Below are 26743 nucleotides of genomic sequence, written 5' to 3' on the forward strand. Positions count from 1 at the left end.
ATTAAGTTTAATAACAACTCTTTTCGAACGTTGAAATATCTGAACGGAAATCTTTCACATTGCTGGGTTGATATTTAAATGCCTCATTGAGTTCAAAGAAATAAATAAAGCAAAAACAGGAAGAGGTGCTTGGATGTGACACTGTAGAGCAGTGGTTCCCTACCTTTTTAAGCCTTTGGCAACTTCAAAATTAATCAAATGCTAGAAAATCGCCCGTCAAAGTATGACGGGTGAAAGTTGCTTCTACATTTGAACGAAGCCATTGCCTGTTTGGTGATATTTTGATAGTTGAAATTGTAACCTTAAATCCAGTGGACGAACCCTAAACTCCAGTAGATAGCATTCATTGTTGACCATTTTTTCGTTTCTTCGTTCCCCTGAAATGACACAGTCTTACCAGCAAAACTGTTAAGTTACCGGATCGAGTTCAGCCTTGTCGCAATAAAGCCTTACAACAATAAACAATTTTTGCAATAAGCATTGCCAAAAAATATTTCAAATTATCATGCCGCGGGGAGAGTTTCATTGTTGAAACTCGCGAGTTACTCGATCATTGGCTATTATTTATATGGAAATTCAACTATTAATTTAAATATCCAAATTTCTATTTAAATATTTAAATTTCAAAATTCTATGGTGTTAAGGTCGTGTGATGTAGTTAACTTATAAACAGGGGTAGTACACAGAAATTTTAGGGCCCGTCACAATGACTTTTACGGGCTCCCTCCATATGATTTACTCCTGCGTCCCTACATATATTTCAACCCTCATTTAAGATATTTCGGGCCCCCTAACGGCTTAAGCCCGGTTAAACAGGTATCCCCCCCCCTTCACGCTTCTGCTTATTAATTCAGAGTTCATGTCCAAAAGTTAAAATCTTTATTAAAATGTCTTGAATTAGTTTCTTTTTGCGCCCAGTAGCAGAAACTTTCTAGCCAGTCTGCGACACTATTTCCGGTAGTTGAAAATAATCTGCAGCATTATTATTAGTTTTATTTTAAGTTTTAATAAAATACACAAGTCCTTTGTGAAGGCCAAGACTTGGACAATTTTCCAACTGGCCAGTGGCCACTAGACCCGAAAAACTTAGTGGCCACCACTGTCGCTGAGTTTTAAAGCAATAAGGGGAGGGGGAGGGAGGAAGCAGCTTTCACTACTTTCATAAAAATAAATAGAACTCTACACACTATGAAAACCAATTCTTCAAGACATATTAATTTTAATATGGGAAATTTGCATTGAAATGGGTTTCTTAATTTTTTAAATTAGTAAATGAGAAGTTGGCAGGAAACTGCATTTTAGATGAAATATTTAGCTTATAGCAAAGCCTTCAAATCAATGAGGATCAAATACAACAGTGCAGATAACAATTCGCATTTTTCAAAAAAATATTTTATAAAAAGAAAAAAAAACATGATTTATTGAACACTTTATGTTATCTTCAATAGTTTGTGTTGAGGTAAACATCCAATTCTGTTTTTGGAAACTTAGGTAAGTTTTAGTATCCTTTATTGCTATCTTGCGAGTGGCCAAACATGGCGTCTACGCGAAAAATTCATAGTTATAAATAGATATTTGAATTTGTTGCATAAAAGTAGCAATAAATTCAAAATCCTTAAAAAACTTCAATTTATGTGAAATAGTCAGTTTTTAGCACATTAGCCTCTAAAGCAATGAAGATAAGATAATATTCTGAAGATAAAATTTTGCAATTTTAAAGACTATAATTAAGAATTATCCAAAAAAAAAAAAAAAAAGGAAATTTGGTTAATTTTCAGCAGTTTGCATTGCAATAAACATCTAATTCCGTTTTTGAAAACGTAGGCATTTCATGAGTCTTACGTACCAACATCTTGGCGACCAAACATGGCGACTACTCTAAAAATTAAGATATTAATTTCTGAATTTGTTGCAAAAAATATTTTCAAAATAAAAATCGTCATGAGACTAAACTTTAGTAAAAAAGTTTTGACGCTTTTGCGTCCAAAGCAATGAGGATAAGGTGAAATTTTCACATAAAATTTTTCACTTCTCAAGAAAATTATTTTAAAAAATAAAAATAAAAAAACGATTTGCTGTAGATTTTAAGTTATTTTCATTTCTTGGCAGAAAGATAATACATCCAATTCATCTTTGTTTTTGAAAACTTTTGCACTTTTCTACTTCGATTTTGTGAATGACCAAATAGGGCGACTATGTTTCTAGTTGAAATGCTGAAGCATCCATCGCTCAAAAAGCGATCTCCAAACGATCTTTTTAAAGTTGTATTTCCTTTTTTTTTCTTTTATTTATTTATTTATTTATTTTTTCCCCCTTCCTTTCGTTTTGTTCTTTGGTAAAATTATCTGCGGGCCGCCGAAAAATCTGCGACGCACGTCTCGCGTCTCGCAGTTTCTGCTACCGGGTTTTTGCGTAAGTATATAATTGACATTTAATTTTAAATTCATGTCCCCTAAACTTTCTTTAACAGCAGTCCCCTACCCTCCCGGGAAAAAAAAAAAAAAAAACCCGCTGATTTTTATTATCTTTCCTTGTGCTTCGAATTCACCTTTTAAAGATATTTGAACTTGGCGATGCATGATGATAACTCTCTGGAAGAGCAGTGGATTTGTATTTGTTGCTGAAAAAGAAAAATCTTATTCTTCGCAATGTACTTTGTATATGTAAAAATAAATTTTAAATTGCCTTTCTGGAGTTTAATGAATAGACGCCACAATAATTGCTTTCTTGGATTGTTGTTTTTTTCATGAGGAAATACTGTAATGAACGTTAAGCGGCCGCTCACACACACAGCTTAAAAAATATAGTTTTTGCTTAATTAATTTTATTTATTCAGTTTTCAATCCGCTGACGGTGTAGTATTCGTGAAATTTACAGTAAAAAAAGTAGTTCAATTTCGAATTCCGCATTTTAATGAAACCAAGGTTAGTTTAATGAAGTAAATTATACGTTGCTTTCGACAATATGTACGGAAATAACAGCTAATGATTTTCCGTTCTTATTCACTTCCACTTGAATTCCTTTAGGCAAAATAAAACGTTGTTACACTTTAATGGTCACTTTTAGCACCAATTGCTCAGTTTGGGAGAAAAAGTTCATCATTTATGGCTTTTTTATATCTCTGAATCAGAAAATATCTCCGCTCTTCGAGTTTTTCGTTCCTTTTTAAGAAAATGGTTGCTCTTTCAACCTGGCTGCTGACCTTTACAAGGAAAGTTTTTTGATGCTAAGTAAATAAAAGATGACGAGCAGAGCCAAAAACAGAAAGTTTTTTTTTTTAAATCTAATAGTTGAGAAATGTAACCTTGTTTAAAATAGTGGAATCTTTTATTTTCAAACTTTTACATACAATGCTCCAGTAAGTAGGTGCAAACTATTTGTAACTTAGAGATTAATCATGTTTATTCAATGATCTTTTAAGCTTCATTCTTCTGACTTGTCCGGCAGCTGTTTCACAAGATGTTTTGTCAAGATAATATTTTTAACTCCCCAGTGAACTGATAAACCTGTTGTGATAAAAGTCTTTTTATTATTATTTTTTTGGAACATCCGTGTAGGTTCTTTTACCACACCTTCCTAATAGTTGTTACTACCTTCAATTTAGTTAATGAACGGTAGGGTCTGTCCTATCTAATATAAAAGGAAAAAGCTTCTGCGAAGACATACACCTGTACAAATTATTGAAATTGCAACAATGTCTTCTATTCTATACCTTCTAATTTCAAATTCACTCCGACTTTATTTTGTAATGTTTATATAAAGAGTTAGATCTTGGTTGACAGACTAGAAATTTCAAACTCGGCTTCATGACGTTTCTTGCGATTTTCAAGCACGACAACTGTGTAAAGCGAATTTGATTTCAGAACTTTGCAACAAATTAAATGCGAGTAATTTCTGCTAATTTCTTTTATGGAGAAGCAAAGATGTTCGTTTGCTGTTCATTACTTTTCTTGGAGAGGGAACATTTTGTTGTCAATTATTTTACTCATAGGGGGGGGGGGGAGCAGAAATTAATTTGTACTCTCCTCTCTTGACAGTTATGAAGATGAAAAGACATGCGACAAAGGCTTTTGTCAGCTGTCTTTTCATTTATTAGCTAACATTTTGCATTGAAAAGGAGTTTCCTTATAACATCAAAACACGCGTCTGCTTTTGAAAAAAAAAAAAAAAGATGTGCCTTTATAACGTTGTATCACACGTTCGCGACAACATTAAATCCATTGCTTCACTTCGAAGGACGTTTTTTTAAAAAATAAATCTTAATATTGCATCCTTGCATTTTTTAAACTTTAATATTACTCAAGTATAGACAGATTTTCCTCAGCAATGCAATGTTCCGTAGTAGATGACCCACTAATGGATACGTTCGTCAATTAAGAAAATCCATTGCGACCCACCGGTGGGTCACGATATCACGAACGTGTTAATATTCTTTAGCATTTTTGCACAAAGGTAATTTTATTTATTTCTTATCAATTACTGTTTTTGTAAGCTATTAAGACCTACTACACACGAGGCCACTTGGTTGAATCAACTTTCGAAAATGTTGCCCGTCAACTAGTTGACTGGCGTTTTTCTTTGTCTTCACATGTTGAATCAACCTTTTTTTTTCAAAAAAGCCGAATTTATTCCAGAATCTGAACCCACAGTGCTGTTAAAACTAAACAGAGGACGCTCAGACTCAACGGACGCTTGGCAATGTCCCAATGAGTTGAATCAGCTAAAAATTTTATTAAACGCATCGGGATGAGAATGGTAGCAGCACATGTGCCTGATATTGACTATCGTGTAAATGATGCCGGGCGATTCCTTCACTTTTCTACCAGGTTATATTTCCTAATACAGCCGAGTCCCGACTTACGCGAGGGATGCGTTTCAAGACTCCTCGCGTAAGTTGAAATTTCGCGTTGTTTAAAAATCTATACAATTTTTTTTAGAAACATACTAAATTCTTTTAGACATTTGTAAACATACCCCTCAAACTGCTTTAAAGCATTACTCAACGATACATTACCATTTCTTAGATAGGGCACTAAACTTTTACTGTATTTAAAAAATAAAAAAGCTGTTGTATTCAACATAATAACATAATTTACTCAAAGATGCACAAAATGAATGATCGATGGGTAGGAAAGACATACAATAAAACACAGTATGTAGTAATAATAAATTGCTACACTATAATAGTACTGTGCAGTAGATACAGTAATAATATTTATGAGTTAAAAAATGAAGGTGGTGAATTATGCTCCATGATCAGATCGTTATCCTTATCTAATACATTTCAAAACAGTTGCTTCGCCTTGTCTTTTATAGCGTTTCGATTTATGGCAACAGCCCCTCTTCCCGATCTCTTTAGCCCACAATATAAGAGCAGCTTCCATTTTCATAGCATTTACTTACTTTGCAAGTTGCAATATTGAAACTAAGTTCTGAACTTTTACGGATAGCTTTTTGTTTTATCTTTTAATTGTATTATGAAAAATTCAATCATACTTATTGCGTCGACGTTTTGTAGTTTTTCAAGCATATCGAGAATCTTAACCTTTTTTTTTTTCTTGTCAGAAACTCTTTATTTCCTCCACCTTCACAAATTTTAGATGAAATTGCGCGGTAAGGTGGCATTATATTTCATCTACTTTGATGTTTAGAATGAAAAAAAAGATGCTGAGCGGTTATTTGATGCACTAACAACGTGATGCGTTAGTTTGATGTAGGAACTTTCGCTGGTCAGTGATGCTAAAAGGATGTAATAACATTCACGAAATCAACATTTAGCTGTAAATAACGAATCCAATACTTCCTTCCAAAGAAATTCGTGTTGTGGATGAGGAATTCGCGTCAGTTCTAAAATTCACTACTTGTGAAAAATTCGCGTTATAGCCATTTCGCGTAAGTTGAATCGCGTTGTAGCGGGAGTCGACTGTACAGTGAAGCACCGTTTATACGTTTCTCTTTTATACGTTTTTGTCAATTATAGGTTTTTTAAAATTGGTCCCTGCAAAGTCTAATACACATTAAACTATACCTATCATACGTTTTTTCGTTTGTACGCTTTTTTCATATAGTCCCTTAAAAAACTTATAAACGGTACTTCACTGTTATCGCTCTTTCGAAAGTTGATTCAACTTTGTTGCCTCGTGTGTAGGAGGGCTAAATCGTGGACCACTCAATAAAAAAATAACGCTTCTTCTCCCTTACCATCTAACTCTGATTACAACTAACTTCATGGTGTCGCACATCGCATGCAGCTTAAATTGCACGCGGAAATAACATTCTTTACTAAAAAATCATCGAAGTTACATTGTATTTTTTTAAAAATAATAAATTTAACGCATTACTTCAAATACGCATAAATGAGCATTCACTTTTTTTCACGACAGTTTTTTCCTCCTGTGATTATTTTTTCAATCGGCTGAGACTTTCTGTTTCAAAATCATCGCTAACGAACCTTGTAAAAAGGATATTTCTTTTCTCGCTAGTGAGTTCTCAAGAGTTGCAAGTGTAAATCCGTGAAGCGTAAATCATTCACTAAGAGAAAGTGCGTTTATTAGTCCATATCCAAACCCATTGGATGTAGCTAAAGGGTTTATTGCTTGAGAAAATGCTCAATGTTGTTATTATTTTAATTATTATTATTGTTCTTTTTCAAAATACCTTTTTGCTGGTAGTACTTTCTCATTTTAATAAGTTATGCATTAGTTATGACACATAACATTCAGATCTTAATTTTTTTGCTATTTTGTCTATTGTTTTCTTCATCATTATTCGAGTTATTATTTTTTTTCTTGTAGCTCTTTTAGTGGCGTGATTTTCATATGCTGATACGTGTTAAGTTTTTTAAAGCGTAGTAATAGTGAAAAATTCACGTTTTGTGGTAAAAAGTATTTTGCCTTCATTTGAACGAAAGATTATTAAAATCTTAAGTTATATGCCAAAACGACAGCACGTTGTATTATTATTATTGTTTTTGCTTTTGTTGTTTCTCTGTTTGTTTATCAGTTTTTTTTAGATAGACGATGTTCCAGATTATTTTACCACATTAGAATTATTCGAGGAGAATTCTTAAAACTGTTTGTATGAAAGTAATTTGGTTGTGAAGACCCATCCTCTAAATTCAAAAATCATAAGTTTTCGGGACCATTAAAAAACTCTTTTATATTTTCATTTCTAGTAGTCAGTGCCATTATTCCTCATTATCTAGCAATTTTTTTTTTGGAAGAAATGATACAGTAGGTTGAAAAAGATGTAGAAATGCAATAACGTCACGTATGTAAAAAGCAAAAGTCACAAATTTTAACATTATAGGTTGGGTACCTTCACCATCGAATTGTTGCATTACTTATAAAAAGTTTCGTTTGGTTTGACGTAATCCTAATAACAATAATTCGCCCTAATTTTTTGTTAGATGAGGTAAAAATCTCTCTTTTTATGCAGTATTTTATTTCACTCATTAAGGATTTTTTATTGTAGAGGCAGAACTTTTATACTATTTATTTTCTTTCTCTTCAGATACATTGCAGTAAGCAGTTAATTATATTGTTACAAATTCTGTAAATAGTAATTATTCTTGTGATTAATTTGTTGTAATCTTGTTAAATTTGGCGTTTATTGCATTGTTTTTCTTCTAAAATTATCTTATTAACGTAACCTGTAAATAGTTTCTTGTAATGTACATACAACCCCCTAACATTCCACTGAAGTATATGGGCCCCGGATAACATTTGTGAATGGAATAAAAAGAAAATACGAGAAACTTTTCGAATTTTGTCCAAACTTCTCTAGGATTTATAAATAGCCTCCGCGCGTGATTAAGTTTTAGTTTTGTTTTTTTAAACTGTCTGAGCCGTTAGCTTTGTTATTGTGCCTTCGCATTGTGTTTTTCGGGTATTTGGATGTAAATACAAGTGTAAACGTTGAGTTTACGGTATTAATTGATATTTGCCTCATTGCCATGGTTGATTTAGCAGGTGCAACTACATTTCCTGTACATAGCTGTAAATAAATCTCCTGTAAAGTAAGACAAAACAACGTAAGCAGAAGCACAAATTTGTAAATTACAGCTGCTGCATTTTTGCTGTAATTTACAAATTTGTGCTTCTGCTTACGTTGTTTTGTCTTACTTTACTGTTCAGCACAAAGGTATTTATTTATCTTAAATCTCCCTGTGCTTTTCTCAAGAACTGTGTCATCAGTTAAAGAAAGTTTGAAGTTGTATCACGAACTCTTAACAATATCGTCTTTGCAGCCTATTGTATTGTTTACTCTCTTATACTGCTTACTGAAAATTTTTAAATTTTCTGTCGAAATTCTATATTTTCTTTATTTTTCTATGGTGTTTTTGAATGCTCCACTCAATCTCGCTGTTAAATAATGTAGCCAATCGCCCCCCCCCCCTCAGAACTCTTATTTCTCTAACAGTATTTCATTACATTTTTTTCCTTTTTGAACATCAATCAATACATTATTCTTATATTTCTATGAAATAGCAAAATGTAACTTTCTCTATTTCTCTCATCTGTTATGTGAACAATTGTTAGTGGCAATGGACTTCATTAGTCAACAATTTACGTCCTTTGACGCATAAAATAACTTTTTTGAATCTAATATAAATATATATATCCAGTGCCAGTGATATAATTTATGTCTCTTTCTATTCAGTGCGTTTCCGTTTGACCTTTACATTCGGGGCGTATTGAAAGCGATCAGACAATCCAAAACTGTAACTGCGAGAAAACCAAGGGCGCGTATTTATTAGACAACTCATGCCGGCATTTCTATCTCACTCCATGACAATATGAGGGTGTAACGATCGCTTTATTTAGCAAAGAGCCCTTTTTTCGATCTATTAAAATAAATGAAAAGGGGCTGAGTTGTCGCTGCACGTCCGCCCAGAATGGTGAGCAAAACTTCTCGTCCCGGAAAACGGAACCGGGTTTGTCGGATGTCTCTTTCGATGGCGGATAAAAACGAATTGCTGACGAATAAATTTGTGGCCCCAAGGACAGGCATCAGGTTGGTTGGTGAAATGTTATGAAATAGCAGGAAAAAAATAAAACAAAATAAAAAAGAGAAAACCTGTGAGGATACTGCCGTGTATTCCCGAACACGTTCGAAATTTAAAAATTGCTTCCATATTCAGTTTACTTTAATTATTGGAGGACTTTTTCCTCATTGTAATTTATCTTTTAGTCTTGTTTAAAGTCTTGTTTTGTTTGAAAGTCCATTAAAAAGGTGAAATAACGTATGCTATCGCCAAACAAGAACTTTCTATGCAACTTTGACCAAACGTGAAGGTAATGAACAAAATGAAAAATGCATGAAATACACCGACAAGCTCAGCCATTCCAGCCGAGGACTGCCGTTTCATACTTATTAGCACGTCAGACCCGGTCAGATCTGGTCAGTGCTAGTTCTATATTAGCTACCAGTTTGTTTGGCACTCTGGGCTTCCTTAAGAGGTCTCCCACCTCCATCTCAATCACTTCCTATGCCGGGCTGATGAGTGCTAATAAGCACGAAACGGCAATCGTCGGCTGAAATGACTGAGCTGGTGGTGTATTTCATGTATTTCTGACTATAGGGCGGTAACTTACTGAAAATGAAAAATGTTCGCCAATATTTAAAATGGAACCCTGGAGCCCTATTCTCTAACTTCATCCTACTTTTATGTGTGTAGATTTTTTTTTTTTTCTGAAAAGCTATTCATTTAAAAAGCATTGCTTCTGACGCGCTTACCTGAGTACTCTAACTCATTATAGTTTGAATTATTAAAATCATCTATTTAATAGACGTTAATCTATTTAGTAGACGTAAAAGGAAGTATGTAAATGTGTGTTGTCGTCATCATTTTTTCTTCTTTTTTTAATTGTGAAATCCATATGCAGTTTAAACTTTTAATACTTAATACATTTTTTCAGAAAGGCAGTTGACAATTTTAGTTGGCATTTTCTTGTATTCAGTTGGCAGTGTTCTGTTATAAATATTGAATTTTTATATAATTCCTACTTCAGACTAATTTTTAGATTTTTTTCCATATTATTTTTAGAAAAAAGAATATAATTTTGGTTTAATTTTATTTTTGCTATTAAACTACGATTCGTTCCGCGTGCACTTCTTGAAATTTAACAATTTCTTCTCGCGCTCAGAATTCTTACAAAACTGCGATCCCTTCCCATGTTCTGAAACTGTCAGTCATGGACCGATGATAGTCCTAATAGCATGATATCTTTCAACTTAATTAGTTCCGTGTTCATATACCGTTACTTCAATCTCAAATTTATCTTCAGTTTATAAACGTGATATGTTTAACTTTGTTTTGACAGTTTTACAACTTGTGAGTACAGCCGGATCGCGCTACATCGCGATCCAACTTACGCGAAATGGCGAAACCCGAGTTTTTTAAAAAGTAATGAAATTTTTATTGCTGACGCAAATTGCTCGCCTGCGACTTGAATTCGTTTGGGAAGGAGCGGCGGAGAGTTAGAATGTGTTTTGTTGACATTAAAACACTAAATATTTGTTTTGTGAATGGACTTTCATCTTTTTAGCATCACTGAAAGCGGAAGTTCACACACAGTATTAGTCTAAACAACGCTTTGCTTTAGTTTATACAAATAACTGCTCCGATTCTAAACGCTCCCCCACCCCACTAGATTCTCGACAATACGTACGGTATGATTGAATCGTCAATACGTACAATTAAAATTCAAGAATTAGGAAATCCGTAAAAGTTCAGAACATAGTTTTAGTACTGAAGCGCGCAGAGTACCGTCTGAGCAAAATGCAAACATCATGAAAATGAAAGCTGCTCTTTCATTGTGGCTTTGAGGCCAGAAAGAGGGGTCTTCCCACACTGCATAAACCATCATCTTCATTATTATAAAAAATAAAATTAAATTCACGATATCTATTGTTCAGTGCTATTATAACGCAGTAATGTACTTAATGTAAGTACGTACTGTTTTAATTCATGTTTCTCATTGATCATTGATTTTGTGCTTCATAACAGGAATTTATGTTAAATAGTAAAGCTTTTTCTTAAATACAGTAAAAAGTCAGTTCTTCATAAAAGATACGGTAATGTATAAGAAAGGGTTTGAAACAATTTGAGGGGTGTTAACACATGTCTGAAATAATTGGGTATGCTTATAAAAAAATTTTAAACATGCGTTGTTCCGCAAACGCGAAATTTCAACCTGCGCGAGGGGTGTTGGAACGCATCCCTCGCGTAAGTCGGGATCCGACTGTACAGTGAAGCACCGTTTACAGTCGACTCGCCTGTACGCGAAATGGATATAACGCGATTTTTTCCCCAGTGAAGAACTTTAGATCTAACGTGAATTCCTCGCCCGCAACACGAAAAGTTTCGGAAGGGAATTGCGGTGTGTAAGTATCTGCTTTGTTATTAGTTACTAAAATTTTTTCCCCTTAAATGAACCTTCATTTACGCTTCATCCCTTTAGCATCACTGAGAGCGGAAGTTCCCACTCCGTACTAGTCTGAACATCGCTTATACAAATACTCGTCATTTTTCACTTATTTTTTTCATTTTAAGTGTGAATGTTGATGAAAAATAGTGAATCCTAAAAGCGCTGTTTCATCTAAAGTTTGTGAAATTAAAAGAAAAAGAGAAAGTTTCTGATAGTTAAAGAAAAACGAAAGGTTATGAGCATGAACAACTACAAAATGCGTTGAAGGTAGCACGACAATTAGGTAGGAGTATGTACATTTGTGCAGTTAATATTTCACCATTTCACTTTATCCCACATTCCACTACATCTTCAATGGATTCCTTTGCTCGTGAACACCAACGGCAACAAAGTGTCTGGCGAAGGCAGGATCTGAGCCTATGGTCTTCTACTTCTTTCCTTCTGCGCCGAAATATACTTCATCAAGTGATCACCGGTGAAAGTCGACCTTCTCCAATTTCGGTCTTTCACGCTAACACTTTCCTTTTATTTCTATGTACCACAAAAAACGTAAATACATCTGCATCTAGAGCCAATTAGCTATTTTCAATGTGATATTCGTGTTTTAAAAACATTTAAAATTGTATACTTTTCATTAAAAAGTAATTTCATAATTGACCAGTGTTATTGTTAATTTACTCTCGCTCGAAATATATTTCGTTCAGAAGCAAAGGAAAGTGCTTGAATTTTTAAAAAAATGTATCAATGTTAGTTTTCAAAATAAAAGCTTTCTTATTATTTAGACATTAAAATAATTATTTTCTCTTTTCGAGGATAATTTAATGAGTTCCTCTCGTTTACTATACATGTTAAACTTGTTTTCCTTTCTCGAAACCTAAAACTTCTACTTCGTTTCCTCGTTGTTGAAAAATAAATCCTCAAAAAGCAAATTTTAGTGAAGCAGAAAAATATCATTATCTCAAAGAGAATTCTCAAAAATATTTCTTTCTACTGTTTAAATGCTAGTTATTTGATTAACTGCTTCGGTATTGTAAGCGTTTTTTATTTTTTTTTAAAGCAGTCAACAAACGTTGATTAAAGCTTGACCAGACGGATGACCTTGAATAAAAAAAAAAAAAAGTGTATCATTTGTGATAGGTTGTTTGTTCTTATTTTTTAATAGATAGGGGCAGCGAGAACGCGTCTCTCACTACTCGGCGCTTTCTGACTGATTCTACCTATCACAAATGATGTTTCCGCTTCAAAGTCATCCACCATCTCTCCGTGGTCAAATTTTAGTTTCACTTGACCGCAGTTGATGTTCTTTTGATTTTTGAATCTGGGCTTTTGTGAGCACCACTGTCCACCAGCCCTTGCAGGTGCTGGACCACCCCTCTGGTCTTGGGCCTACGCCAGCACACTGTCCACCTGTCTCCACACCTCCTGGGTCCATGTCCTAAGCACACACACACACATACGCACAACACCGTCCAGGAAGAGAGTTTTTGTGTACTGGATGCTGATTTTGTATAAAGAGAATTGTGTAAAGTCGAGAGGGTCAGAAAAAATAGAGTCGATTACAGGTGACATCCTATTAGTAGAAACGAGAAGTCCAACGAGTAGGGTCCTGCCGATTGTGAAAAACATAATTTGAATTCAAAATGTCAAAATCCAAGTTATTTTTTTGACTTAAAACTATCGTAAAATGGGGGAACATTGCTCTTGTAGAGATAACATTGCTCCAAAAAGTGTATAAGATTTTTTACTGATTTTTGGTCTCGAATTGCAACTTGCCACCTGTTTACTGTTATCTTCTACCTAGTTGAAAGAAATTCCACATTTTCAACCATTTTGTCACTGAAGTCCTCGAAAATCAGTAAAAAAACTTAGGAGCAATGTTCCCCCATTTTACGGTACTCAATTTGTTTCAGCTGTTCACTATAAAACTGTTTCCTTCTTAGGTGAGGCCGAAGTTGCCGAGCAGTTGGCCCGCAAAGTGAGAGTTCTGTGCTGGATCATGACTGGCCCGCAGAATCACAAGCGGAAAGCGAAGCACGTGAAAGCGACCTGGGGACAGCGGTGCAACATTTTACTTTTCATGAGTTCCAAAGAGGACCCCAGCTTGCCGGCGATCGCTCTCGACGTGTCTGAAGGCAGGGATCATCTGTGGGCCAAGACGAAAAAAGCCTTCAGTTATGTCTACGAGCATTATCTACATCAGGCGGACTGGTTCCTGAAAGCAGACGATGACACTTATGTTGTTGTCGAAAACTTGAGGTAGGAATTTGGATGTGACCCTTGTTCGTTTTTTTAACTGTAATCATTTAGGGTAAGTTTGAATTTTGGTTGCACTCCATTTATTTTACATCCAAAGAAACTAGAAGAATCAATGGTGTTTTCTGCTAACACGGTTATTACATCAGTTTTCTACTTTTTATTTCACATAATAAGTTGGTAGCACTGTATACAGCCAATTGCATAATCCAGTCATTCAGAAGTTCTGAAGTGAAGTGTTTTTTATACACTGGGAAATTTAAGATTTACGACTCAAAATGCTTTTAAACAATTTGTTTGGCTTTACATTTTTGACATGGTTCAAATTTATCCTAAGTGGCAACTCACTTTGAACCAGATTGATAATTCATTTAATTTTAAAATGAATTTTATCGTTATTTATTCTTAATATTGGACAACTATATATTTCCTTTCAGTTTTATGACAGTGGATATGCAATAACAAACAAAATATGACTGAGTCAGTTTGAAACAGAAAATGTAGAATCAAGTTACCCTGAATGACTGTAATGACTCGTATAAAATCTATTTTGTTTTTCTTTCTGTTCATATAAATGTTGTCACACTTTTTTTCAACAAGTGTAACACCCCTTGTCATTTATCATGCTTTTCATAAACATATTGTAACAAACAAAACGTGTGATATCACACTTCTTATTACCCCCTCCCTCCCGTTTATCACAAACGTTGAGGAACGTCTCCTCTCCTCAAAGCGTGACATCAGTTGAGGCAGTGAGAAGATAAGGGATGTAAGTATCAAAATTAAAAATTTGGAGATAACCACTAACCACTACAAAAGTAGATGAACATCTCCTCCGTTTTGGGGCAAAAGATAGTATGCTATGAGTCCTGATAGGGGCTGCAATACAGTGTGATTTAGAAAAAAAATTCAATGAAAGCCTACCCAAGATCTGAACTTTAAACGTGTTTTATTCAAAACTTTAAAATGTCCACCTATACTGTCCAACCGCGGATTGTATGGAATTTTCAAACGTATAGATAAGACGAATCTATCTAAATGAGGGGGGAAAAGTAAAAACTTGAAGCCAGTATTCCGCTCATTTGAATGAGACTCTGCTTCTGCAAAAGCTGGCATCACTAAAAAATAATAGATTCGTTCATTTCCGACTGTAAAACGGATGTTTGTCTTTCCATACAATCCGTGGTCAGACAGTATATCCCTTTGCGCCTCAGTTGTGAACGATATCTAAGTTGATCACATGTGAGCGTGTTTCGTTAGTTTTGAAGAAGACATTTAAGGTCTAAATTTCTGGTCATTACTTCAAGTTATTTGCATGCAAATTCGTGGTTAACATAATCTGAACATGACTCCTTTTACGTAGGTTATGTAGCTCTTCTGTAGTGGCTCCAGACGTTAAACTCAAGATTTTTCGTCTGTAGGCATACAGACATCCTTTCTTCTTCAGTGGCTCAGCAACCCATAATGGGCCTTAGCCTCCTCAAAAAACGCATATTTTTTTTCTTTCATTTATTTAACGTCCCTGATTTTATTATTTTCAATATTTACTTCGATCATGATGCTTCCACCAACTACTACGATTTATCCGTAGTTTCTACGAAATGTGATGTCTTACTTCGGACTACTTACTACACAAACGATCGTGACGGTTGTTGTTGTTGCTAATTTCCTCTTCTTGTTCAGGTACTTGCTGCAGGGTCGAGATCCGGAGTCTCCCATCTACTTCGGCTGCCGCTTCAAGCCGTTCGTGAAGCAGGGCTACATGAGCGGGGGCGCAGGCTACATCCTCAGCAGGGAGGCTCTGCGGCGCTTCGCCGAGCAGGCGCTGGTCGGGGACGCCGAGTGCCGCAAAGACGACGGGGGCGCAGAGGACGTGGAGATCGGAAAGTGCCTCGAGAGCGTGGGCGTGGAGGCGGGAGACAGCAGGGACTCTCTGGGGCGAGGCAGGTTCTTTCCCTTTGTTCCTGAGCATCATCTCATTCCTGGACATGTGCCAAAAAGTTCTTGGTACTGGAGCTACATCTACTACTCATCACAAGAGGTAAAAAAATATTTCATTCAGTTTCTTCTCATTGGCATGAACCAAGGACGGATTCAAGGGAGGGACGCCCCTCCCTTGAACGATCGCAACAAGTTCAATCGTTCCGAATTTAAGTCCTGAAATGCAAGAGTAGGCTTTGATGCTGGTAAAGAATTATTGTGTGTGAGAGTGTAAAGAGTATTGTGCTCGAATATCCCCTCCCCGGAAACTTTTCGGAATTGAAGTTCCGAAAATGCAATTTCAGGCAATCTTTGGTAATGTTAGACGGAGGAGTTTGGAAGTTTTCCTCTAGGGCATTTTGCAGAATTGAAGTCTTAAAGACGTGATTATAGACATCTTAGGTAGTGTAAGGGGAAGGAATGTATTTAGTGACTTTCCTCCTGTAATTTTTCGAAACTGAGGTCCCGAAAAGCGCAATTTCTAAAACGCTGTTTTCGAATATCTCTTTCGAAGGAAAAAGAAAGAAATAAGTTCGGGGACCTCTTTGGATAAATCTCTTAACTTTTAGTTGTTTTTAATTAAAATGATGTACCAGCCCTCCCTCCTCCCATTATGTAAACCAGATGCATAGTAAGTGGTAAGTTAAAAAATCAAACGCCCCCTCCTTGAAAAAAATTCTAGATCCATCCTTGGCGTGAACTAACTACCAAACAGCATGAGCTCGAAGGTCAGGGATCTGGACAAAATTCTGGATTTAGGTCAAATAGTATGAGCTCAGATAAAACGGTTTGCTGCACTTGCATTGGCAAAAGTTCGGATGCGACGAGGATTCAAAGTTGCTATTTTATTTAGCTTCAGAAATACATAGGTGTTTTTCTTTATGGTGAACTGTTTTATCTCTTTCTTGCTTTTCCTGTGTAGTATGGGCCAATTTAAAGCATTCACTGCAGAATAAATTCGCTTTCTCCAACTTTGTACTGAAGAAAAAGTTGCAAAATGAGCTGGCAGATATTGTTCTGAAACATCCAATTCCAATGGAAACGTCAATGTATTTTTGTAACCGAATATGCAACTTTGAACCCCCGTTGTAGCCGAACTAGGGCCTGTGCAGTCAAACCGATTTTCCTGGGCTCATATTAGGACTCGACCGATGCATCGGCCTGGCCGATGCATCGGCGCCGATGGTTCAACAATTTAGCCATCGGCATCGGCGGCCGATGCTAACTTGCAGGAAACATCTGCCCATCGGCCTTAAAAAACATCGAAAAGCCGATGGAATGGCCGATGTTTTCGGAAAAAAAGGACCTTTGATGTTTTACTTTTTATTACGAAGTAAAGGGAGTTATTTTTTTCATATAAAATTGGTTACTTAAATTTCAGTATGAATTTCTATTTTAGTCCCGTTTGAAAGAGTTTTTAATACTGCATTCAGGTACCAAACAAGTTAATTATTGCTTTGTTTCTTGCAGCTGGATGTACGTATGTATCTCTCATAAGTCATAACTCACAAATGCTAAGCTGTTGAAGGATCAATTTTCGCATGTGGGTTGTGCGTACGTTCCAGTTGTGCACTTTCCTTTTTGTTTTCGATCGGGTATTCTGAAAAGCCTCTACTCATTTTTTGTGGCTAAACTAATATAGCGTCTCAGACTGACGATCATTTGGTATATTGTCAAATTGGAGACTATGGAAACAAATATGAGATGGCGAAACCGGTTTTTGTGTCATTTTTTTAGATTCCCTTTGAGCCGACGGTAATTTTTAATTTTTCGATATTTGTAATATAAATCACAGTTATGCAGTCTTTTCTGTATCGCTTCGGCGGAGTTATAAGTTTGAGGCCCATCGAAATACATTATGGGGCCCTATTTCTTTATCACACAAGTTGTAAAACATTTATCATAAGCAGTTTTGTAACTCCTACGGTGCCCCTATGGTTATGGGGCATCTCGCGCAATTGCAACATTCGCTATATTTTAAATTCGCCACTGCACGTCAAAACAAACTCGGGTGCAAGTTTTGAAAGGGTTTTTCCGCTCAATGTTTATGATTATTTTGAACTCTATTTTTTACGACTATTTTTTGAATTTCCGAGAACACTTGCGTGCTCCTCCTCCTACTCCCTCAATTTCTGAAATTAAACTCTAGTTGTACTTCTGAGTCGTTTAAAAGTAACACCATTCAGAAAATTAGAGATTTTTCTTTCAAACTTTATCCATTGTTTAGAAAGAATTTAGAGCATTAATGTAAGAAATTGATTAAAGACGTTTTGAATGGTGACATAATTCGGAAATCGAAGGGACTTTTGAATTTTTTCTTCGGAAGTGCTGAAATAGATTCAGAAACTCTTCCGAGGCGTTGGTTTTAGCGGTTCTTTACTAAAAAATTTAAGTCGAGGTTGGGGCCGAAGTGTGAATAACTCCAAAATCAGAGAGTGACCCCCCCCCCCCTAACCCTCTCTCGAGGTTTCAAGCATTTCTAAAATATTTAGCAATTATTTATTTTGGTCAAGAAATGTCATTTTGCATATTTCTCATACTTGTTTCACCTATATTTCGTAATGCGCTATCTTTTCATCATTAATAGCGATCGATTTTTTTTTGTTGTCAGTAACTATTTTTCTGTATTTATATAAAATCAATGAGTAAGTTATTTTCGTTTTTTATAGAAAAGTTTCAAGGATTTTCTATTATGCAATTTTTTAAATTTCAGAAAATTATTGTTAAATTGAAAAGTTTAATTTGAACTTATTTGTAAAGCTTCATAAAAGTTTAAACAATCAAATTGTTCAATATTATGTGTGCAAACATCAGATTAAGTAGTATATGTATTCAGTTATTAACTTGGTGTAAATATTGAGTTTGTTTATTGTAGCTGCGTTTTAAAAACATCGCTCTCTTCATGGCTATTTTTTTCAGCAAAATTTATGTCACTGTTATAGCTTTTATGAAAAATGCAAACTTTTCTATTCATAAATTTTAAATAAGTATAAAAATATTCCCATTATGATTTAATATTGTAATTTATCTGTTACATTTTTTGTTTAATTTGATGAGTAAAAAATGTCTACGTGCAATCTTTCCACTTTAATTGCGTAATTTGTTGACGGTTTCATAGTTTTATTCTTATTTTTTTTAATGATTAATCAACATAATTTAATGTTTTTTAACTATGTTTAATGTACCTAAATCCATACATTAGTGCGATATTACTGAAATTTTAGTAAATATTCAATTAGAAAACAAACAAATCAATTGGTTATTAAACAATCTCTTTGCTTTTCTTCCTTCCTTTCTTTTCTTTTTCTTTTTTTTTTTGGCTGTTGTTCTTTCTCTTTCATCATACAGCAGTCAAAAAAAGGAGAAGCATAGCTACATCCCATAAAGATTGTACGTAGTACGATCCAAAAGTTCGGGGGCAAGCTGTATAAAACCTTACCCAAAATAGTTCACATTAATGAAGCACATCCACCTTCAAAAGGTCACCTTGAGGGACTATGTACTTCTGCCAGTGTTCATATAACTTTTGGAAACACTCCTGGAAGCCATTTTTCGCTACCTTCTGTGATGCAGCTTTATCTTCTCCTGATGGAAGAAAGTGACGTCCATGCAAATATTTTTTTGCTGGGAACATGTAAAAGTAACACGGAGCTAAGTCCGACGAAACGTTATGTTATTTGTTTGTCATATCAGAGTATTGACCAATCGAACCGTGCATCCTCAACATGAAAGTCGCCTCTTTCCCCACGATGAAGTTAAAGCAGCAGCACAAGAGGCCTTACAGGAGGTTGCGAAAAATATCTTTCAGGAGTGCTTCTAAAAGCTATACGAACGTTGGCAGAAGTGCATAGTCGTTCGAGGTGACTATTTTGTAGATAGATGTGCTTCGGTAATGTGAACTATTCAGGGTAAGGTTTTATACAACTTGTGCTCGAACTTTTAGATCATACTACGTACGTATGAGTTTTCAACTTACTATTTCATAACGTTTTTAAGTGACGCAAGTTTACGCGCATGAAGAGATCACAAGAGAATTTGCGATAATTAACTGAGGAGACGTTCAAAATGGATATTTCGATCATCTATATGTTCTTAGGTACATATGCATGTACAAATGTGCCGAAAAGTCTTGTGAAGTTTAAATTGGGTGATCGTAAAATAGAAATTTATGTCAAAATCTGATTTTTTTTTTGTGATTACAATTCCTTATTCGTAGAAAGGAAGTAAAGTGAAATGAATCAAAGATCCTTTAAATCCCTGATAATTTTATCAATTTATTTCTGTTTTATTTATTTATTTATTTGTTTATTTATTTATTTTTTTTTTTGCCATCGGCCAAAGGCATCGGCCATCGGCCATCGGCAATCGGCCATTTGGAGGAAAACTATCGGCCATCGGCCATCCTTGAACAATCGGCATCGGCCCATCGGCCAAAAAATGCCATCGGTCGAGCCCTAATATCCGGTACGTATTAGTCCAAATTCAGATTTTCGTTTAGATCCTCAAGTTCGTGCCGTTTAGTAGTCTATGTTTATAGTTGCAAGTTCGTCGCAATTATATACTTTACTATGCTGATGGCTTAACCAGGGGCGCCACTAGAACTTTCTTCTGGAACATTTTCCCTTAACAATAATACTGATGCTCGGTGGTCTTAAAGTCCTGATGACTTTAAACTTGTTGCTGGTGTGTGAACAATCTACCATTTTTCCCGCACTTTGCGGCAGCAGATAATAATCCTAGGGATTCATGTTAAAAGAAGGGAGTTGTTGGAGAAAAGTAGGTAGTCTACTTGAAATGAAACAGAGAGAGAGAAGAAGACTTATAAAATTAGAGACGTACCGAGTACTCGGTACTCGGGCCAAATTTTGATCAGGTACTCGGCCAATACCGAGTAGTTGTAAAATTTTGAATATTGTTCATCGCAGATTTTCGAATTAATAAAAAGTACAAGTATTTATATTGACAAAAGAAATCCAACTTTTGTTTGGAAGTGGAGGGACTTTCAAGATTTTTCAATAGCAAGTTTTAACTTTCTAGCTCTCTCTCTACCAGGGACAGATTACCAAATAGGCAACTTAGGGAGTTCCCTACGGGCCCCGGGAAATCCTAAAAATAAAAAAGTTATCTTTTACAAATTCCAAAAAATAAAATTTTCGGCCCCCCCTTTTTTTTTCTTCTCGTTTTCTTTCCTTTCCTCTTTCTGTATTGCTGTTGAAAGGCTTAGTCCCCCCTGCATTTTACACAGGCGGTTCGTCCTTTTGATTCAGAACTCCTGATTCATTTTCATTGAAACAATAAGCGAATTCGCAATGAGTGTTTCTCCAAGTTCTTGTAGAATCAATAAAATAAGAAAAGTTGAGTAAAATTTAGAAAAAAAAAATAATTTTCGGACAAAATGGATATGCAGTTTCAAAATTAAGAATAATTAAAATTTTTTGACTTGTTCAAGATTCCGTGAACCTTAAAGATATTTTTTGAATAAAATTAAAAATTTAAAAAAACCCCGACTGAGTTGAAACTGTAGAATCAAGAGAGAAAATTGAAATCCTTTTAAAAGCTTTATATTATTAAAAATCAATGTCAAATATTTTATTTTCTATTAAATAGAAACTGGCAACAGATAAGATTTTTAAATCATTACGTTTTATTTCCTTATCGGCCATAGAGTAAAGAAATTTCTTTACTCTATGTTGTCGGCCAACAATGAATTCGGTTATCAATCGCGTGAATAAAAGCTTAGCCGTTATTAAAATCTGCTTTAAAAAAATGTTATAATTCGAATTCTATGAAACATGAAAGTTCCAAACACATTCTATCAGACGCGGAAAAAAATTCTCTTTATTTTTGGTATTAAATTTTTGAATTTTAAAATTTTTAACTATGTTTTTCACTCAAAAATCACGAAAAACGTTTTAGAGGTTTTAGTTAATATCTTCGTTAATTAATTTCCTCCAAAGATGCAACCTAGTTAAGAACATTCTCGATCAACTCTCCTTTCGAACTTTTTTTTTTTTTTTCAAAATCGGTCCATCCGTTTCGGCGCTAGAGTGCCACAGACAGACATACAGATACGTCAAACTGATAACCCCTTCCTTTGTGTGTCGGGGGTTAAAAATAGGTGACTTTTACGTAAATTACTCTAGTGCCTCACCCCCTTTTGTTTAAAGTAGTAACTGGGAAAATTGAATGCACGTGGAAGCACTTCCCTGGGGTTGAGGGATGGAGCGCTATTACCTCTCATTTGATCATCGGACATTGGCCGTGAGACTATTCCACGTGATGTTATTTAATCTGTAATCTAAAATCCATTTCAGTAAGATAGTTGAAGTTTTGTGAAAGAACGAAATACTATAAAGATGAAGCAGAAAATTTATGAAAATTTAATGTAATATTTGTAACTTAAAGTTTAACTGAACTCCCCCCCCCTCCTTTCTCGGGCTCTTTTTCCTTTCTTAAATGATAGTTACAACTCTTTCTTTAAAATCACAAGCTGAGCATAATTTTTAAAAAAAAATCTTTGAAATGTTACACGTTATATCGCGAAATGATAAATTTGTTTTTAAACATACCGTCATACTTCGAGCAAAATCCTTTGAAAACTACAACATATGTTCTTGTCCGTGCTTAATAATTGAACACATTTGTCAATCGAAATGATATACTTTTTCCTTTGGTTGTTAAAAAATGTGTCTAAACATCTTCCCTTTGCTAGCATTAAAGTTGAGGAAGGAAAGACCCAGCAAGATACTACTAATTTATTTACCTTATACAAGGCCCTCGCCGAGTGAGGGAAGGAGGGCATACACACTCCCCCATTTTCCTCAAAAGGAACTGCCAATCTCATTTTAGTGATGTAAAAATAAATAAAGAAAGAAAATAAAAAAGGAAAACCTTTGCAGCTTGTAAATTGAAAAAGAAAAATGAGTAAAACATTTGGAATGTACGCTCATTCAGGGGTTAGTACGGTACACTGCTCACGGCAGGAAAATGACGGTTTCTAAAGTTTTTCGTTTTTCATCATTTAATTTTACTTTAGTTTTATTCTAAACACATGATTATTTGGCTTCGCTGAAAGTCAAGCTTTTTCTTTTTTTTTCCAGTAGCCTAACTTCAAACAACAAAATTTTAATGATGTTTGTGAGAAATCAAAAGCGCGTTTCTTCTCATGTCTCGAAAACTTTTTTTTTTCTTGTGGTTAGCTGCCATTGACCTATCCTCGTCAAAACATACCGTGCCACGTTGATTGTTTACGAAAACAAACATATTTAGACTTGGAGTGTTTCCGTTTTGATTTCATAGATGCGGTTTAAAATAAACATCTAAATAGCTCCTTTCGTTCAAAACAAACAAAATCAAATAGTTCGAATAAAATACCCAGACTGCAAAATTAGTTTTAATGGAGCATTTATATATCCCAGCTTCGACATTGAAAGGCTTTAAAAAAAAAAAAAAAAATCTGGAGGCGACAGACCATAATAGGTTCTATTTGAGAATCTAGAATTCAGTCTAACAAAAACTGTAAACAAACTTCGTTGTTGTGGTTTAAAGAAGGTTGTGACTCGGAAATTCCTGGCGACGATGTTTGAAGTTCTCAAAAATATTAAAAAATATTGAAAAATTACTTAGCATCAGTTAAAAAAAAAAAAGTTATGAAAAACAAATACTTAATTAAAATACCAGAAAGCATAAGAATGAATGTGTTCACTTTTCTCATAACTTAAATAAAAACAGCAAAGTAAAAATCACCATTATAGAACAGTTTATATTCACATACAGTTCGATTTTGTAGGGAAGAAAAAAGAGAAAATAAATTTTATTTTATTTTATTTGTTGAATCTGAAATTAATGTTACTTTTGCATGGTTGTTTTCGGTGCGACATAAAGATTAAAAACTCATAGGGGAGGGGTCGTGGCTTGATGGATCCTCCCCGTGTGTGCGCCACTGCTATATACTATTATTGCTATATACTATATTGCTTTATATTATAGTGCCTAGAAAGAGCCTCTTTCTAGGCACTATACTTTATATACTGTATTGCTATATACTTTGATTTCCGCTTCTAATTCTTACAATAATGCTTTAATTTTTGAAGAATATTTTAGAAATTTTTTGACTGATTGAAAAAAAAAAAAAAAAAAAAAGAAAGAAAGAAAGAAAACTGTTTTTTAAAATCTCTTTAATATTTACGCGGAAATAGAGGCGAGCCCCCCCGAAAGTTTACTAATTGCAGTTCTTGCAAATGCAGTTTTAGACAATCTTGATGGTGGATGAGGAGGGGGGGGGGATTTAGGGGTTCTCCATTGGAAGATTTTCGATACTGGAGTTTAAAAACGCGATCATAGACCATTTGTGTTACCCGAAGAAGGAATGATGCTCAAAGACTCTCTCTTGGCAATTTTTTGATGAGTTTCAGAAACGCAGTTGTAAACGATCTTTGATGGTGTTTGGGGGGAGGGGGGAGGGGGGGAGAAGGGTTCTGGGGCTCTCAACCAGGAATTTAAAAACGTTATTACAGGTTTTCTTTCGCAACGTTAGAGGCCGTGCAATTTTTTGAAATTGAAGCTCAAACAATGTAGTTTTATACATTCTAAATTTTATTTGGAGACATGTGTTCAGATTCCCGGAAAGTTTGCGAAATTGAAGACTAAAAAACGAAATTTTAGACGATCTGCTATAAGTTTGGTGGGAGTGGTTGCATTTGAAGTTGTTGCCATATTTTCAGACAGACTTGAAAAAAGAAAAAAGAAAAAAAAGGAGGGTGGGGGGGGGGGGGGATGGTGTTAGAAAGGATAAAACTGACTAATATTATGAAAATTTTAAATTTGAAGGCTTCTTTTTAAAATAGTTTAGAATTTTCTCCATTTTTCTTATGAAGGTAACTTGTTTTCCTAGGATGTGTTCTTTTCTTCTCTCAAGTAAAAGGCATATTTTTGAAAAAAAATCAAATCAGGTATTTTTTTGGAGGGGTCGAGCCGCCTTCTTGGTTGCGCTCGTGTCATTATTTTAAAGAACATAAATTGAAATGAAATGTTGTGCATTGATTATTAACATTAGTTTTGAATTAGCTGCAAGTTTTCAAAATTTCATGCAAATTAAAAATGTCACATGTATTTCAGTATACTGTTACAAATTAACTGAACTTAAAAGTATATTATTTTAGCTGTATGCTATCTATAATTGAAAATTTCCTTTCTTTTAGGGCATGGACTGTTGCAGTGACACAGCCATCTCTTTCCATTACGTTAGTCCTAACATGATGTATGTCCTAGAATATCTCATTTACCACCTTCGTCCATACGGCATTAACAGTCATCTAGTGAATAAAGACTCTATACCATTGTTAACTAATTCAACAGCTAGTCCTATTGCAGTTACAGTCAAATCCAAGAGGCCATTGAATGGAAATGAAACACATAAGACCACTGAGTCTTAGTTCTTTGAAGACAAACTGTTTTACCGTTTTCAAGATATTTTTTGGTTCCTGTGATATAATGTGTGTTTTTGTACAGTAATGTATTCTGTAAACTAAGAAGCTGTTTACGTGTTTTCAGAAATTTCTTCCTCCCCGTCGTAGAGGAATGAATGAAACAAGTTTCAAGTAAGTTTATGATGTGATTTATGCAGAGCTGTGGAGTTGGTGTCAGACTGATTTTGAGATAAAGGAGTCAGAAACTTTAAAATTCCAGGGGTCTGAGTTTGTCATCATCCTCTCCAACTCCATAGCCCTGATATTTAGTAAACTTTTGACACACATTGGCTGCTCAATGTTTATTAATGCTCATTTCTGACAAAAAGCTGGTTATTTTTTTTTACCAGCTGACCCACCAAAACTGAACAGCATGTAAACCTTAATTTAGTAACGGGCTGGACTTCTCAGCTGTGTTGTAGTCCTGAGGGAAAAAGAGAAAGACGGAGGGGGGGTGGGGGGGGGGGAACCAGCATAAGTTAATAAAATTAAAAATGAGAGGAACGCTTCTGTTAAACGTTGAAACTGTGGGAGGACCCTTGTGTAAAATTGAAAAAGTAGGAGAGCGCTGTAATCCTGTATCCGCCCTCAACTACACCACTGTTTTTCAGTCCTTAGTACTGTGTATATTTTAAGTCTAGCTCTGTGCAATTTTTTGAATTGTTGGATGGCAGCTCATGGGCATTATCCCTTTAAAAAATTGTTAGAGGGTACAGTGGAAAGCCAAGCAGGAGACTATGCAAAGCCAAGATTGATAGAAACTTAAAAAAATATTCATTGAATAAAATTTAAAATTTACGCCTCAAAACTTCCTTTTATTTTTCCCACTGTTCTACTTCTATCGTTCTTTCTATATTAGAAAAATGAGAAAGAAATGTGATTAAATAATTTATCCTTAATCAGAGGTAGCCCGAAAAGAGCTCTTGGGAAGTTGCTGTGACCTCCCAAAAATCTTCCTTATTCGGCGAGTTTTGTTTGGCAATTTAAAAGGTATTGAAACATTTTTTAAAAAAATTTCCAATGGCTGGCAGCAAAGAAATAAGTTTTGAAACAGTATTGCAATATTCATCCCCCGACCCCCATTTGTGATGTCGGAGTCGGATGCCTCTTCTGATTAGATGTTGGTATGTTTGTATGTATATATGTTCACTGGGTTCAATCCTAGCTGGTGGAAGATCTACCGTCTTCATTTATGGTGACTGGAGGACGTTAAATATGCTTGTGGTCACAAAGTCCTCCAAGTGAAACGATAGCTCTGTGCAGGGCCGGATTTGGAAGTGTGGAGGCCCCGGGGCAACGAAGGAGTGGAGACCCCTAATCAGGGTTCCAAAAGATCATCATATTTTCGAAAATATCCGATACTTTGATATATATCCGAATATTTTGAAACATATGTATATATCCGATATTTTCAACCCGTGAAAGTTAGGAGATTTTGTAAAAATTTTATTGTGGGGGCCCCTTTGTTGTGGAGGCCCCTGGGCAGTAGCCCCGCCTGCCCTCCCCTAAATCCGGCCCTGCCTCTGTGGGTGCTGGACCGAGGATTGCTGGGTTATTGGTCTGGATCAAAACATAGGATGTTTTCAGTGTCCCATTCAACTGGCTAAAACA

General features: G+C 35.2%; 1 protein-coding gene across 1 annotated transcript in view; it reads left to right on the forward strand.

The window, feature by feature from the left end:
• LOC129224352 (glycoprotein-N-acetylgalactosamine 3-beta-galactosyltransferase 1-like) overlaps nt 1-25099 on the forward strand; it is a 123032-nt gene extending 97933 nt beyond the window's left edge. Inside the window, exons 2-4 of the mRNA XM_054858795.1 lie at nt 13373-13688; nt 15369-15726; nt 24866-25099. Of these exons, the coding sequence (XP_054714770.1) occupies nt 13373-13688; nt 15369-15726; nt 24866-25099 (908 nt within the window). The remainder of the gene's footprint in view (nt 1-13372; nt 13689-15368; nt 15727-24865) is intronic.
• The last annotated feature ends 1644 nt before the right edge of the window (nt 25100-26743 follow it).

Source organism: Uloborus diversus, chromosome 6 (assembly GCF_026930045.1).
Source record: "Uloborus diversus isolate 005 chromosome 6, Udiv.v.3.1, whole genome shotgun sequence".
NCBI classification, from domain to species: domain Eukaryota; kingdom Metazoa; phylum Arthropoda; class Arachnida; order Araneae; family Uloboridae; genus Uloborus; species Uloborus diversus.